This window comes from Panthera onca, chromosome B4, assembly GCF_046562875.1.
Source record: "Panthera onca isolate mPanOnc1 chromosome B4, mPanOnc1 haplotype 2, whole genome shotgun sequence".
NCBI classification, from domain to species: Eukaryota; Metazoa; Chordata; class Mammalia; order Carnivora; family Felidae; genus Panthera; species Panthera onca.
In genome coordinates this window covers 113,880,431-113,895,335 of record NC_138345.1, presented here as the reverse complement: position 1 = coordinate 113,895,335, position 14,905 = coordinate 113,880,431, and the positions used below count along the sequence as shown (strand labels likewise).

The 14,905-nt window shown below is 41.7% G+C and overlaps 1 protein-coding gene across 1 annotated transcript in view; it reads right to left on the bottom strand.

Annotated features, from left to right (window-relative positions):
* PLEKHG7 (pleckstrin homology and RhoGEF domain containing G7) overlaps positions 1-3,064 on the bottom strand; it is a 59,806-nt gene extending 56,742 nt beyond the window's left edge. Inside the window, 5 exon segments of the mRNA XM_078450516.2 lie at positions 862-949; positions 1,150-1,523; positions 1,526-1,846; positions 2,603-2,700; positions 2,986-3,064. Of these exon segments, the coding sequence (XP_078306642.2) occupies positions 862-949; positions 1,150-1,523; positions 1,526-1,846; positions 2,603-2,700; positions 2,986-3,064 (960 nt within the window).
* Between the last annotated feature and the right edge of the window lie 11,841 nt (positions 3,065-14,905).

The following is a 14,905-nucleotide window of genomic DNA, read 5'->3' as shown; positions in this document are numbered from 1 at the left end:
TCCGTGACTTTCCAAATGAAATAAGGGCTTTCCTGCCCAGCTTGCCAACGGGGTGGGTGAAACTGAGCATGGATCTTGCCCTTGCTGTCACAGAGGCTCTTCATCCCCGGGAAGAATGGCAAGCCCACCGGCGCATCCCTGAGGACCATGCTGAAAATCCAGGGCTGGTTTCTGACACAGTCTACCTGCTTCTCAAAGACAGACACGATCTGTCAGAAGAGACCTTTGAAAGGTCGTCCTAGCTTCAAACAGCGCATCTTGCTGTTTTTATCCTTGTCCTCCGAGTTTCTCTTTGAAGAGCTGTTGAATGTTTCTGGCCTTTATATTTTCTCAGCCTGACAAAACCAATTACTAAGTGGATGTTAATTAAGCCACAGGGCCCAGTCATTGGCAATTCAAAATGAAAACCATGACCGCATGTGGCCGTCATACCTTGCCCCAAAAAGCCACAGCAAAATGCTCTGCCTTTCAAGGAGACTCTTGAAATTAAGACTCTGTCACCCATAAATGTTAAGCGACTCAGGGGCTGTAAAGCAAAGTGCCCTGATTAATGTGCCATCAGGTTTGCTATGTCAGAACAGCCACAGAGAGGGAAAAGTCAGCAGTGGACAGTTTTCACAGCATTAGAGAAAATAAAGACGTGCACAGCTGGCTGGGTGCAATTCTCTCTGAAATAAGTTTTTCACATGTACGTTTCAGTTTTGCTTAAATCCACCCCAAATTCCAAAGCAGACATCTGGAAAAGAGAGGCAATGAACTTTGCTAGCTAAAATGTTCTGGATATTTTCTTTTTGGTGAGGAGGGGGAGAAGATTAGATATTTGAACAATTCGTTCTTCCTCTGCTTTTAAACTAGCCCTACCAGGCTGTCTTCAATGGCCTGGATCGCAAGAGGGCTGCCTCTACTATATCCAATGGCCGACAGACCATCGCTAACCTGACCTTCTACTCTAGAAGAAGAAAGTGAACTAGACCTCTGTTCTCCTTCTTCTCCAAACTACTTGGAGCCAACATGTCCTGAAAAGTGTGTGACTTCCTGTGCTGTCTCCCATCATAGGAACTCATGGCATTTGGGGTAATATGGCAACCCAGAGATCCATCTTGCCTTGTAGTGCTCTGATCGAGCATGGGAGGTCCGACACCGTATTACCCGAGAACCAGGAGGCCTTGTGGCAGGGCTGGGTGGTGAGTGGCTTCCTCTCTCTGGAAGAGAGGCCTGGGAAAAAGATCCCCCACTGATGGGCTGAAGCAGGGGAAGGGGTTCAGATAAGATTGGATGTGTTCAGGGTGGTATGGCCGTAGATAGGAGAAGGGGTTCAAATGAGCCAGTTGTGTTGAGGACCTTTGGGGATCTGGAGGGAATCTTGGTTGGAGTCTCAAGGGTGATAGAGAATGTGAAGAATTCTTTGGGCTTCCAGGCGGACTTTTGGAGAGGTAACATGGAGAGCCTGCAGGCTCCTGCTGGCTTCCAGGCTCCTTCCAGGTGAGCACTTCCTAGGTCTCTTGCTCAGGCAGCAGTGTGACGACGCTCCACAGACATTGCCCCTTAATCTCCTGTAAGTGGGAGACGTAGAGATGCGGTCTAGGGCTTGCTGGTCAAAGTGGAGAAGATTCTCCTGGTTCTCACAGTGCTTCTTTGACAGACTCCTCACGGAGAACCGAGGAGATGCCCCACAGCCTCTTATCTGTACCTCTGGGCAGGGTGGCTCCATCTTTCCTATGCAGCTAAGAGCCCCTATTGCCAGAAGCTTCCAGGGGACGTTGTTGGACTTGCTGTTCCTGGGACCACACTGGGGTTGTTCAGTTTCTGAATCCAAGTGCCAGTCTTCCTCTGGTATGTCTTTGCCCTTTTCCAGAGGAAAAATTTACATGCAGGTTGTTGCATTTTTAGTGTGGAAGAGCAGAGTGTGCAGTCTTTTGCAAATGAGGGAGAGCAACGTGAGAAAAAAAAGGTATCTGAAATTTCAGGTGAAAACCTCTAATTTGTCACGGGACATCGGTAGAGACCAGTTATTAGCATCCTTTAAGTTTTGAGGATAAATTACATAAACGATTCCAACCTTCCCATCTGAATACTTTGTATGTTGAAATTTGTATACTGTTTACTTATGCCTTCCAGGTTGAAACAAAAAATGTTTTAAAAACCTTAGTGACCTACGAGATTTTCTGAAGCCACAAAGCTCAACACCTTTTGATTATTCCATTTTAAGACAATTAAATATACATTAACATTTCTTACATTCTCTATCTATCTATCTAATCTAATCTATCATCTATCTATCTTATGCTTTGGTGTATTTCAGGGATATAAGGCTATAAGAACAAGGAGAACAGGGAGCCTGGGTGGCTCAGTTGGTTAAGCGTCTGCTTTTGGCTCAGGTCATGATCTCGCAGTTCTTGAGTTCGAACCCTGCATCGGGCTCTCTGCTGTCCATGGAGAGCCATCTTTGGATCTTCTATTCCCCCTCTCTCTCTGCCCCTCCCCGGCTCATGCTCTCTGTCTCTCTCTTTTAAAAATAAATAAATAAAAGTTTAAAAATATATATGTATTAAGAAAAAAACAACAACGACAACAAAACCCTTTCTCTCAAGATTTAAATTACAGGATGAAGCATGGTTTCAGTCATCGCTGTAAAGAATTTTGCAGAAGGCGTTCTAGGTTTTTGTCTATCCTTGTATTTTGGAAAAATAACTTGCAAATCTGAAAAGAAAAACCCATATGTCACCCAAATGCCCCACTTCTTGTGATTAGAGGTGCTTTCTAGGATTCACTAATGCAGAATGATCTCTCGATTATACTTTTCTCATGCTCAAGGTAAACTGATTCTACCATTTGACAACTTGATCCATGGCAACATGGAAACGACTTACTACAGCTCTGTTATTTTGTAGTTTACCATATGAAGAAAGTAGCTTTGTGTGGGAAAGCATTGATCCTTACTCATCCTGCTAAAGATTGTGTAAGAGTCACCTCTCAATTACTTACAGGCCTGGTGTGGGGCTGTGGATAAGATACTATCTTCGTTTGCCATGGACAACGTGGGAAGTGGTTTCAGACTGTGCATGGCTTGTTTGTAGATGACGTATCAGTAATTGATCACATATTATGAGATCTCCAGTAACAATTTTAGCAAGTCTGTAATTCTAAAGCAAAACTCAGCCATCTGGAATGCATTGGGAATGAACACATTTGAATAGCCAAATTTTAAGGATAACTAATAATTTTCTTTAGTACTCCATGATTTTAATTGCACTGACAACACTTTTTAGTAGATCTTTTTCTACAGTGTATTATTTACCTCCTCAACTTGATAATAGAGAACACTGAACAGCTGTATATCTTTTCTTGATGACCTAGTCTCTTTATGTTGATTATCACTCATAGTACTAGTTGACATGCAATGGTTGTTACTATGTTTACCATAGCTTTATGAAGAATACAATAATTGTTACAGATTTTTATAGCATATGACTAAATGGCTTCACACCGATATATTCTCAAGTTCATATTCATTATTTCTCATTACAGTTGAGGTACTTGCCTAAAGCAGCCTCTCTCCCCTTTGTTTCTTCCAGTCTGTTTCAGGCATAGAGGTCCAATGACCCTATGTAGAGAGGATTCATAGGTTCTCACATCAATAAAGAATAGGAGTCCAATGTTATGATGTTGTCATGACAATACTGTGACATTGATTTGGGGGACTCCATGTTCTTTTATGTTTACTGTCTGGTTCTCATCTGGTTTAAGGCCAAATGAAACTAAAATACTAGATTTTAGACTGGAGAGTTGTTCAAGGAACTTCTTAGATACAAATTAAAGTCAATTCGACTCTTACCTACAAAAGAAATCTGCAATTATTAATACTGAGTTGCTGAGGGGCGCCTGGGTAGCTCAGTTGATTCAGCATCCGACTTCGGCTCAGGTCATGATCTCACAGTTCGTGGGTTTGAGCCCTGCCTCGGGCTCTGTGCTGACAGCTCAGAGCCTGGAGCCTGTTTCAGATTCTGTGTCTTCCTCTCTCTCTCTGCCCCTTCTCCACTTGCGCGCTCTCTCTCTCTCTCTCTCTTTCACTTTCTCTCTCTCTCTCAAAAATAAATAAACATTTAAAAAAATATTTGCTTTAATATTTTGAGCGGAGTTACAAAACTTCACATGTAGGACAAAAATGTGTGACGTACCTTGCGATGTACCTTATTTTGGGGACGATGGAAGAGGGTGATACCAGCGAAGAAACTTACATTTTAGCTACAATGAGGTTGAACTGATTTTGTTCTAAGATTAATAATTTCTGCTGCTGCTTGAAAGGCTGCTACCCGCTTTGATGGAGAAGAATGAGAGGCCTGTTGTCACCATTGATGATACTAGGTTTCTTTTCAGCTCCTGAGTTGGAGCGGCCTGTTCCTCATTCTCTCAAGGAACAAATGGCCAGGTTGAGGTACAGGTACTTTCACATACATACACACCCAGGAAATTGTATTATTTTCTCCTTTATAGCCACGTCCAAGTTCTAGGCAGCAACACCACTAAAGGATTCAGTACATTTCCATAGGCACTTGAAGAAGAGCTTTATCAGAATTCTTAGTCCTTGGGTTTCCCCTTGGTCTTTGTGACTTCTTTCTCCTCCTCTGAGGGTTTAGGACCCTGCTTTGGATTTTGTTTCCAGTTGTTGTGGCCAGTAGGAAGTCATTATGTCCCATATAACGTAAGAGTCATTAAATACTATTTATTGGTCGGTGTCTGAAATATTGGAACTAAAGCAGCAGTGATGGCTGACATGATTCACCTCAGAACCGGAGAAACTTTAAATACAGCAGGTCTCTGGATGGCAGTTTGCAGAGAGCAGAGAGCCCAGTCTCTGGAGTCTACCACCTGCTGGCTATCCCCACCTCACTGCCAGCTAGCCTGTGACCCCCTCTGTCAGCCTCCAGGCCACATTTATGAAAGGGCGTCAGAGTACCTCCCTCCCTGGGTGGCTGCAGGGATTAGTGGATATAATGCATGGGCTCCTGGGAGGCCCTCCCTAAATGATTACCCCCATGGATCTGGTAAGGAGTCAAAAGGTAACAGAAAAGTAAGGCTAACTCTTCTCCTTTATATTCTCTGAAAGACAAACACAACACATGATCATTAAAAAGATTTACCAGGCTTTGACCTCCCAAGCCTTGTAAGAACCTAGGAAACACCACCCACACAGTCGGGGAAGGAATCTCTGTGTCCTCAAATTTAAACCACACAGATTAATGATTCACCCATTCTACTCAGACCTGAAGAGACCAGCCAGCCAGAACCAAGAGAAACTGGTAGCAACAGGATCTAAACAAATGGAAAGTCTGAGAGGGAAACAGCCCCAGAATGTTGGCTTTACCACCAGTGGGATGGTCTACCTCCGAAGGTGACGTTGTCCCAGTGTGGCCCGACAAGGGAGTTAGCAGATCCAGAGTGAATGGCCAGGCGAAGGCTCGGAAGAACAGGTTCCACACCTGTAACTATGGACTCTCCAGGCCGAGTGCAGGTGAACTTGAGGCGAATTTGAATGAGGAACTGGCCTTTCTCCTCCTTAGAGACTTTTCTAGTTATTTGTTTATGAAAAAGCCCAAAGGAAAGAAAGTTCAGAATCTAAGACTAAGACCGGCTAAGACAAAGTCTGGTGATTTGTTTTTGTTGAACAATGGATGATCCTATTCAGAAATGATGCAAATGTGGCTTTTTCCTTACCTCCAGGTGTTCAGTAATAGTCACTGATTGTTCTGCGAGGTGGTTCTCTTCTCTTTATTTTCTCTAAAGTTGTGAGAATCATTCCTTTCAACTTGACTTTGCTTGCATCTGAAAACATTTTGTGTGGCTCTATTTAATTCGTGGGCTGTTTTGATAAGCACCGAATAATAGAGGAAATGATCATCGTACTTGGGAACAAATCCGTGAGTGTTAATCTTCAAATAATTAAAACGGGAATGGAAAAATATGTGCAGGTACAGCATTCCCATTTAAGCAGGACCCAAGAATGTATGCAATGCTACAGAATATCTGCAGAATCTTTATAAAAACAAATTCAAACAAACTTGAATTAAGCCTAATTTACTGATGTGTTCATTGCTTAGAATCGTTACATGTACTTCTTGTGAAGGTTTCTGCTGTCAGTGGTTCTCAGAGTGGGGTGCCTGGATCAGCAGCATGAGCATCTCTTGGTAACTCCTTTGGAAGGCAAACTTTCACCTTCCCCCACCTCCTGCACTGGAAATGCTGGGGTGGGGCTGCCTGTCTGTGTTTTAACAAGTCCTCCTGGGGGGATTTTCACATTTGTTAGAAATTTGAGAACTGTTGCCATAGGGAAAACCGGGTCTAATTTTATCCATCTTGGCTTTGCGATAAACTTTGCATTAGTCTTTAATGTTCCCCTTTTGGCCTTATTAGAACATCACTCACTTAGAACTGTGGAAAATGACTTGAACTCCTCCCTTTTCAACCATTACCACTATCCCCGCCACCATACCAAAAATGAGGCATCAAGGGCATTTCTCTATTTTACCAGCATGAAGCCAGTACAAAAAAGAGTCTGAGTTCCTGCCAAGGCTAGAAATGAATTGTTTCACTTTAGGAAGAAAGAAAAATGAATAGAATGTTTCAGCTTTTGGTTTGTAGAAGGAAGGTCGTCCTTTATCTCCTAGTCTCCTCACGCATGCATGATTATAAAACTGTCTCTCCCGGGAGACATGATAATGGAATATTTGATCCCCATCCAGAAACTTCCAACCTCTGGTTGTAACTTAAATAGGAAAATTAAGAGTCTACAGAAAGGTCACAAAGTTATTACCAAGAAAGAAAATAGCGCAACTTCTAAGGAGAAGGACAGTTGGGAGGAATTTTGGATGGGGAGGGGAGCCCTGGCTGACCAGGCAATCCCTAGGTCAGCTTTTCCTTCAAGACCCTGGGGCAACTGCCTTGAAAGTGAAGGTGGCCCTTTAGGTCTCAGTGTGACACGTGAAGATTCTCTCCTATACTGTAGAGGGGGAGCTCTCTGCATGCTTTTGTCTCTGGTCTAGGTTATTGGATCAGGATAAATCTTGGTTGTGGAGAAAGCCACCTGGGATGTGTCCCGTGCAGTCTAAAGTCCACAAGCTATTTTTCTTTCATCAATATCTGCATCTGAGACAGAAAGCTCTGGAGTTCTGATTGGACCTTTAGCTTAAAAAAAATTAACCCAACGTTAAAAATTAAGAGATTTTACAGAAAAATTTGGATTGCAAGCTTTTTAAAGAAAATGTTTATTTTTGCATTCCTTTTCAAAATAGCACCAGCATTCTTCACAGAGCTAGAACAAACAATCCTAAAACTTGTATGGAACCAGAAAAGACCCCAAATCGCCAAAGCAATCTTGAAAAAGAAAACCAAAGCAGGAGGCATCACAATCCTGGACTTCAAGCTGTATTACAAAGCTGTAATCATCAAGACAGTATGGTACTGGCACAAAAACAGACACTTAGATCAATGGAACAGAATAGAGAACGAACCCAGAAATGGACATACAAATGTATGGCCAACTAATCTTTGACAAAGCAGGAAAGAATATCCAGTGGAATAAAGACAGTCTCTTTAGCAAATGGTGCTGGGAGAACTGGACAGCGACCTGCAGAAAAATGAACCTGGACCACTTTCTTACACCATACACAAAAATAAACTCAAAATGGATGAGAAACCTAAACGTAAGACAGGAAGTCATCAAAATCCTTGAGGAGAAAGCATGCAAAAACCTCTTTGACCTTGGCCACAGCAACTTCTTACTCAACACGTCTCCAGAGGCAAGGGAAACAAAAGCAAAAATGAACTGTTGGGAGCTCATCAAAATAAAAAGCTTCCACACAGTGAAGGAAACAGTCAGCAAAACTAAAAGGCAACTGACAGAATGGGAGAAGATATTTGCAAGTGACGTATCAGATAAAGGGTTAGTACCCAAAATCTATAAAGAACTTATCCAACTCAACACCCCAACAAACAAATAATCCAGTGAAGAAATGGGCAAAAGACATGAATAGACACCTCTCCAAAGAAGACATCCAGATGGCCAAACGACACATGAAAAAATGCTCAACATCACTCATCATCAGGGAAATACAAATCAAAACCACAACGAGATACCTCACACCTGTCAGAATGACTAAAATAATCACTCAGGCAACAACAGATGTTGGTGAGGATGTGGAGAAAGAGGATCTCTTTTGCACTGCTGGTGGGGATGCAAACTGGTACAGCCACTCTGGAAAACAGTACAGAGCTTCCTCGAAAAATTAAAAATAGAACTACACTATGACCCAGCAACTGCACTACTAGGTATTTATCCAAGGAATACAGGTGTGCTGTTTTGAAGGGGTACATGCACCCCCATGTTTATAGTAGCACTATCAATAATAGCCAAAGTATAGAAAGAGCCCAAATGTCCATCGATGGATGAATGGATAAAGACGATGTGGTATACATATACAATGGAGTACTACTTGACAATCAAAAAGAATGCAGTCTTGCCATTTGCAACTACGTGGATAGAACTGGAGGGTATTATGCTAAGTGAAATTAGTCAGAGAAAGACAAAAATCCTATGACTTCACTCATATGAGGACTTTAAGAGACAAAACAGATGAACATAAGGGAAGGGAAACAAAAATAATATAAAAACAGGGCGGGGGACAAAACGTAAGAGACTCAAATATAGAGAACAAAGAGAGGGTTTCTGGAGGGGTTGTGGGAGGGGGGATGGGCTAAATGGGTAAGGGGCATTAAGGAATCTACTCCTGAAATCATTTTTGCATTATATGCTAACTTGGATGTAAATTTAAAAATTAATTAATTAAAAAAAGAAAATGCTAATTTTATTAACTAATCTGACAACGCGATGTCCATATTCCAATACTTCCGTATCTATATAAAAGGAGTAGACCTGAGGACAGGCTTTATGTTTCAGATGGGACAAACAGCATCCATTTCACCACGTTCTCTGCCAGTTCCTACAATATTCCTGAGGCTAGTGTTGCGTCCTATTTGTCATTGTGTATGTGGTCTTATTTCTTCTGACAACACTACAAATAATAGCCCCAAACTGGAAAAACCCCAGTGCTAATTTCAGTATCATGTCCATCGCCAAATGACAGATACACTGATATACTAACCTATGAAGATAAAGGAACAATTGCTCTAGCCTTGAACATGATGTTCAATGAAAGAAGCCAGACTCTGTGATTCCATTCACATGAACAAGAATGGGCAGAGTTCATCAATAGTCTTACAAGTTAGGATGATGGTTTTTATCTTTGGGGGGAGGCAGGAGCGTGGCTTCTGGGATGCTTATATGTTCAATTTTCTGATCTGTGTGCTGGTACCTGGGTGTATTGTCTTTGTGGAAATTCATTCTCTGGTATGCTCATGCTAGGAGCACTTTTTTGTTTATGTATGCTCTGCTTGAGTAAACAGTGTCCTTAAAAAAGTACGTCTGGGCTGACAGATTATATCCTGGTTTGCTTACTTGTTTATATGACTTGCTGGCTAATACATATCTTTGAATTGGCCAATTTCTAAAAAAAAAAAATTTTCCCTAGTGTTTGAAAGAGGTAGGATTTTTATTTGAGTTTTCTTGTAGGTCTTAGGGTCATACAACTCAATGAAACCATGTTTAAAATTATTAGTCTCCATGCCTCTAAATATATCTCAACCTCTTTGAGGTACTTATTTAAGAAAGTTTTCTAGGCTGGGGCACCTGGGTGGCTCAGTTGTTTAAGCATCTGACTTTGGCTCAGGTCATGATCTCATGGTTCATGAGTTTGAGCCCCATGTTGGGCTCTCTGCTGTCAGCACAAAGCCTGCTTCAGATCCTCTGTCCCTCTTTCTCTCTGCCCCTCCCCTGCTAGCACTCTTTCTCTCTCTCTCTCTCAAAAAATAAATAAAACACATTAAAAAAAAAAAAAAAGGTTTCTAGGCAGTACATATTCCAAATGGTTTCATATCTGAAATTGTCTTTATTTTGCCATCATCTAGGAATCCTGGATATGGAATTCTCATGTGGTTGTCAGAAGAATTCAGTTCCTTGCAATGGTAGATCTGAGGATCTCCAGTCCTAGAAGCCACCCATAATTCCCTGCCATACTCTCCTCTCCATAGGCAGATCATACTATAGCCTGCTTCTTCAAGGCCAGGGGGCAGTTTTTCCCTCCAGTCTGGTAAGATAGAGTCTTGTAGATTTACTGTAACATAAGCACAGGGGTGACATTCCATCACCTTTGTCATATTCTATAGATTAGAAGCAAATCATAGGTCCTACCCACTTTCTTAGGGAAGGGATTACTCAAGAGTGTGACTTGGGGAGGGGGGCCCAATAGGCGGTGCCAACTACAGTCTTTTCGATAGTAATTTAACTTTTGAAAATTATTTTAAAATTTAAAATTTAAATTTTAAAGTATTTTAAAAAATGTTTTTGAATTGGTATGTAGCTATACCAGAGACATCCCCAACCTCTTGAGCCATATCTTTCTTTTACTCTTTGACATCAGATTGGCCTGAAGTATGATTTTAGTGTTTCTGAGGGATAGAAGCCAGTTGGAGAAGTAGAAATAAACCAAGCAACCACACATCACAGAAACCCACGAAGTAGGCACAGCTACGATTTCACAATTCCTTAGGCTGGCCCTGGCTCTGTACCAGCCCATCTGTGTTTGCCTACACCCAACGGAGGCACCGTGGGGTCTATTTCTTTCGTTTAATTGTAGTGTGGGCTGCTTTGAATTTTGCTTTGACGTTCAACAGGGGCTTACAGTAACACTTAGACTTCCGTGAATGAATTTCTACTGATGTTGCTTAAACCAGCAGCAAATTGCCTACTTTGGAAAGAGTGGAGATGAGATTTACGTGTGAAATTCATTTCTGACTGGTGCTGAAGTCCTGAGCTGCTGCTGGCTTACCCAGCACCTTTCATCCAGCTTGACTCAACCAATTTTTCGTAATGACATTTTAAAAGTGACTGAGTTTGCCTCCCTTGTCAGAATTCTGGCTGTGAAGAAGTTAATGACTGCAATAATAACCCTAGAAATGAGTCTTAAAAGCCCAATAGGGGGGAAAATGAGTCTGTGAATTTTATTTGTAAATGTAGTAAAGCTAGAACAGATAATTTGGCTGAAAATTATCCTGGTTTTGGTTTTTCATTGTGGTTTAGGAACCATTGTAAGACTTCCCCCACCTCACTATGTTCTCTGTCCCCAAGTCATAATTCTAGTGTGATTATGTCAAAATTATCTCCACAGTAGCCAACTGTGGTGTTATAAACAGAGAATTAAGACTTCAGGAGGTGAATAAGCAGAAGCAGCAGGAGCTCTAGAAACGGAGAGGCATAAACCTTCTGCTCTTCTGAAAATGTTCCTGAGGACAGCAAAGGAAGTGGGGGGTGGAGAGAGAAAACATGGTTTGTTACATAAACTAGAATCATTTCTTTTGTTTGTTTGTTTGTTTGTTTTGACAGAGAGAGTGCAAGTGAGCGAGGGGCAGAGAGAGAGAGAGAGAGAGAGAGAGAGAGAGAGAGAGAGAAGTGGGGCTCATGAAGGGCTTGTGTTTTACTAAAGTGGGGCTCTAGCTCACCCAAAGTGGGACCCAAACTCACGAATGGTGAGATCATGACCTGAGCTGAAGCCAGATGCTTAATGACTGAGCCACTCAGGTGTCCCAAACTAGAATCATTTCTAAATGGAAAGAAGGTGGATCCATTTTCTCAAATGACAATTATGAGTCCTTCTCAAGCAAAGGGACTTTGTGAGATAGGTCATATTTCTGTCTTGTTGTATATAGATGGAAATATTTTTCAAAATGTAATAGGTATATACTATTTGTTGTACAACCTACAGTTATTATATAAAAATAAAGTCATCTTTAAACTTTTATGACTAAAAGCACCTTACCTGATAATATTTTTTATTTCTTTGCATGCAGGAATATTTCTCAGGTTGTTGTTCCGGAGATTATTATAATCAGAAACTGATTAGCATGGCAAGTGCATTTGTTGGGGAATTATCAGTGTACAAGGCTGATAATACATTAGAAAGTTAAATAATCACTTGGAATTACTTAGTTTCATTTCTTGTTTCTTTTAGCAGACAGAGATAGCTGTATTTGGTGGCTATCCAATTTGTTTTAGCCTAGGAGTGCTCTTTGTACATGGTTAGAAACTCAGCTCACAGGGTCAATCAACTCAGGAAAGATTCCAGGGATCTATATGTCACTGTATGAAAAACCAATGCTTTATATTTTTATTTTCTGCTTTTCATATATAAGGAGAATTTTGTATGTGTATGAGGTATACTTTAATTTTAACGTGGAAATTAACAAAGATTTTCCAGCTATCTTTCAGGGCAAATGTGGGCTAAATTGGAGTTCAGGTAGGATAATGGGGATCAATTGTACCCTGAAAAAACTCATGAAGGTAAGTTGGACAGCAGGCTATACAGAGGGGTCACAAGTTTCTGTGTCAATCAACATTTTTATAAATGTTTGTATGATGGATTAGAAGTCCTGCTTATCAGATTTGTGGATGCCCCTGATAGATGGTGTGGCTGATGAAATGGACAGATGATCAAAATTACACAAGACAACCCCCCTCACTGATTGAAGTAGGACAGAAATCCAAGAAAATGGTGTATGACTAGGATACACAATGAAAGAGATTAAAATTTTTCTTTATTACATTTTATTTTTAGATATTAAAAATGTATCAAAATTGGGGTGCCTGGGTGGCTCAGTGAGTTAAAGGTCTGACTTCAGCTCAGGTCATGATCTCACAGTTCATGGGTTTGAGCCCTGCATCAGGCTGATTGCTGACAGCACAGAGCCCATTTCAGATCCTCTGTTCCCCTCTTTCTTGCCCCTCCCTTGCCCTCTCTCTCTCAAAAATAAGCTTTTAAAGAAGTGTTTAAAAATCATACAGGGGCGCCTGGATGGCTCAGTCGGCTGAGCATCCAACTTCAGCTCAGTCATGATCTCACCGCTCATGAGTTTGAGCCCCGCGTCAGGCTCTATGCTGACAGCTCAGAGCCTGGAGCCTGCTTCAGGTTCTCTGTCTCCGTCTCCCTCTCTCTCTGCCCCTCCCCTGCTCATGCTCTCTCTCTCCTTCAAGATAAATATTTAAAAAATTTTTTTTTAAATCATACAAAAAAGGAAATAAGTTTCGTATGTACTCACTTCCTAACTGTAGCATTTCAGCATGCTTTATAGAATTTTAAAAAGAATATGAGCGTGTATGTGTGTGTACATGCTCATACATGTATTTATATTTATATATTGTGGATGGATATAAGCAATACAAAAACGTGTTGCCCTGTGGCAGACTTTGAGTCTGGAGTTCTCTCTTGTCAGCCAGACAGCAGATGCAGAATTGAATACGAGAGAGGCTAATGTCTAGGAGGAGACAAGACCCCCCACCCCCCCACCCCGAGCAAGGGTCCTTGCTCCATATGTATTAGGATCAGAAGGCTTACAAACGTGATGGACATGCAGAAAGAGACAGAGAAACAGTGATTATTAACTCATGTGTATGAGAGAAAGGAGGGTTTGAAGATATGTGGTGTTAGGGGTTTGGGTCAATACAAAACAAAATCCTGGTGCCGAGCAGATGGCTGTTTATGGCAGGCACCGGGTGGCATGTCTGTTGATCTTAACTTTTCTAGGGGATAAGATGGACAGCGCATGCTACCTCAGGCTCAACAAGGTACCTTTCTTTTGTTAATTATCTCCAGGCAATTTCACGCTGCTGTGGTGGTCTATCACCCTGTTTACCTGTTTGCCCGTTCTATACGCTTTCGTCTGAAGCCTTGTTAACCCATTGGTGCAAGCTCAGGGAACTCCTAAACTTATTCCCCACATTGCTCTGTGAAAAATATATAGGTAAAGTTAGGTCCCGTTATAGTCTGCACATGTCCTCCCCAAATCCATATGTTGGAACCTAACCCTCAAATATGATGGTATTAGGTGAGGACTCAGGGAAGCGATTAGGTCATGACCCTTATGGATGGGACTGGTACTGTTTTCTCCCTCTGCTTCCACTAGTCCTACTCACACCAACACTCTGTACCCAGATATGTGGGTTTTTTACATGCTGACCAATTCTCTGACACCAAGTTGGTGTCCTACAACTCAGTGCAGGTCTGACACGATCCACCTGGAATTCGGCAGATTCCACGAGTCAGGGGCTCAGCCCACAAAACTGTGCCCACTTCAGACGCCAATTAGAAATCCTAGGTTGTACCCTGTGTTGCTGATCAATTGGCTGTAAATTGAGGTCGCACAACCCTCTCCTTGGGTTCAATAATTTGCTAGAACAGCTCACAGAACCCAAGGAGATACTTACATGTACTGGTTTATTATGTAATAAAGGCTATGATAAGGAATACAAGAGTGGCTCTGTCCCCATGGATTTGGGGTATGCCACTTTCCTGCCACATACATGTATTCACCAACCTGGGAGCTCTCCAAATTTCTACTTTAGAGATTTTTATTGAAGCTTCATTACTACTGCCTAGATTATTACTCAATATCTGGTCTTTCTCCCCTCCTCAGAGGATAGAGGACAGGGTTGAACATTCCATGCTGCTGATTATGACCCATCTTTCTGATAACCAGCCCCATCTGAGAGCTATTCTGGAGCCCACCCAGTCATCTCATTAGAACAAAAGACATTGCTATCACCCAGGAAATTCCAAGGGATTTAGGAGTTTTGTGTCAGGAACTCAGGTCAAAGACCAAATGTTGGAACAAAAGATGCTCTAAGAACCCCTACTGCTTCGGGGATGACAAGGGTTTTAGGAGCTCTGTGTCAGGACCCAGGGGCAGAAACCAAAATATATATTTCTTATTATTTCACAAGTTCCAACACCATTGTGCAGAC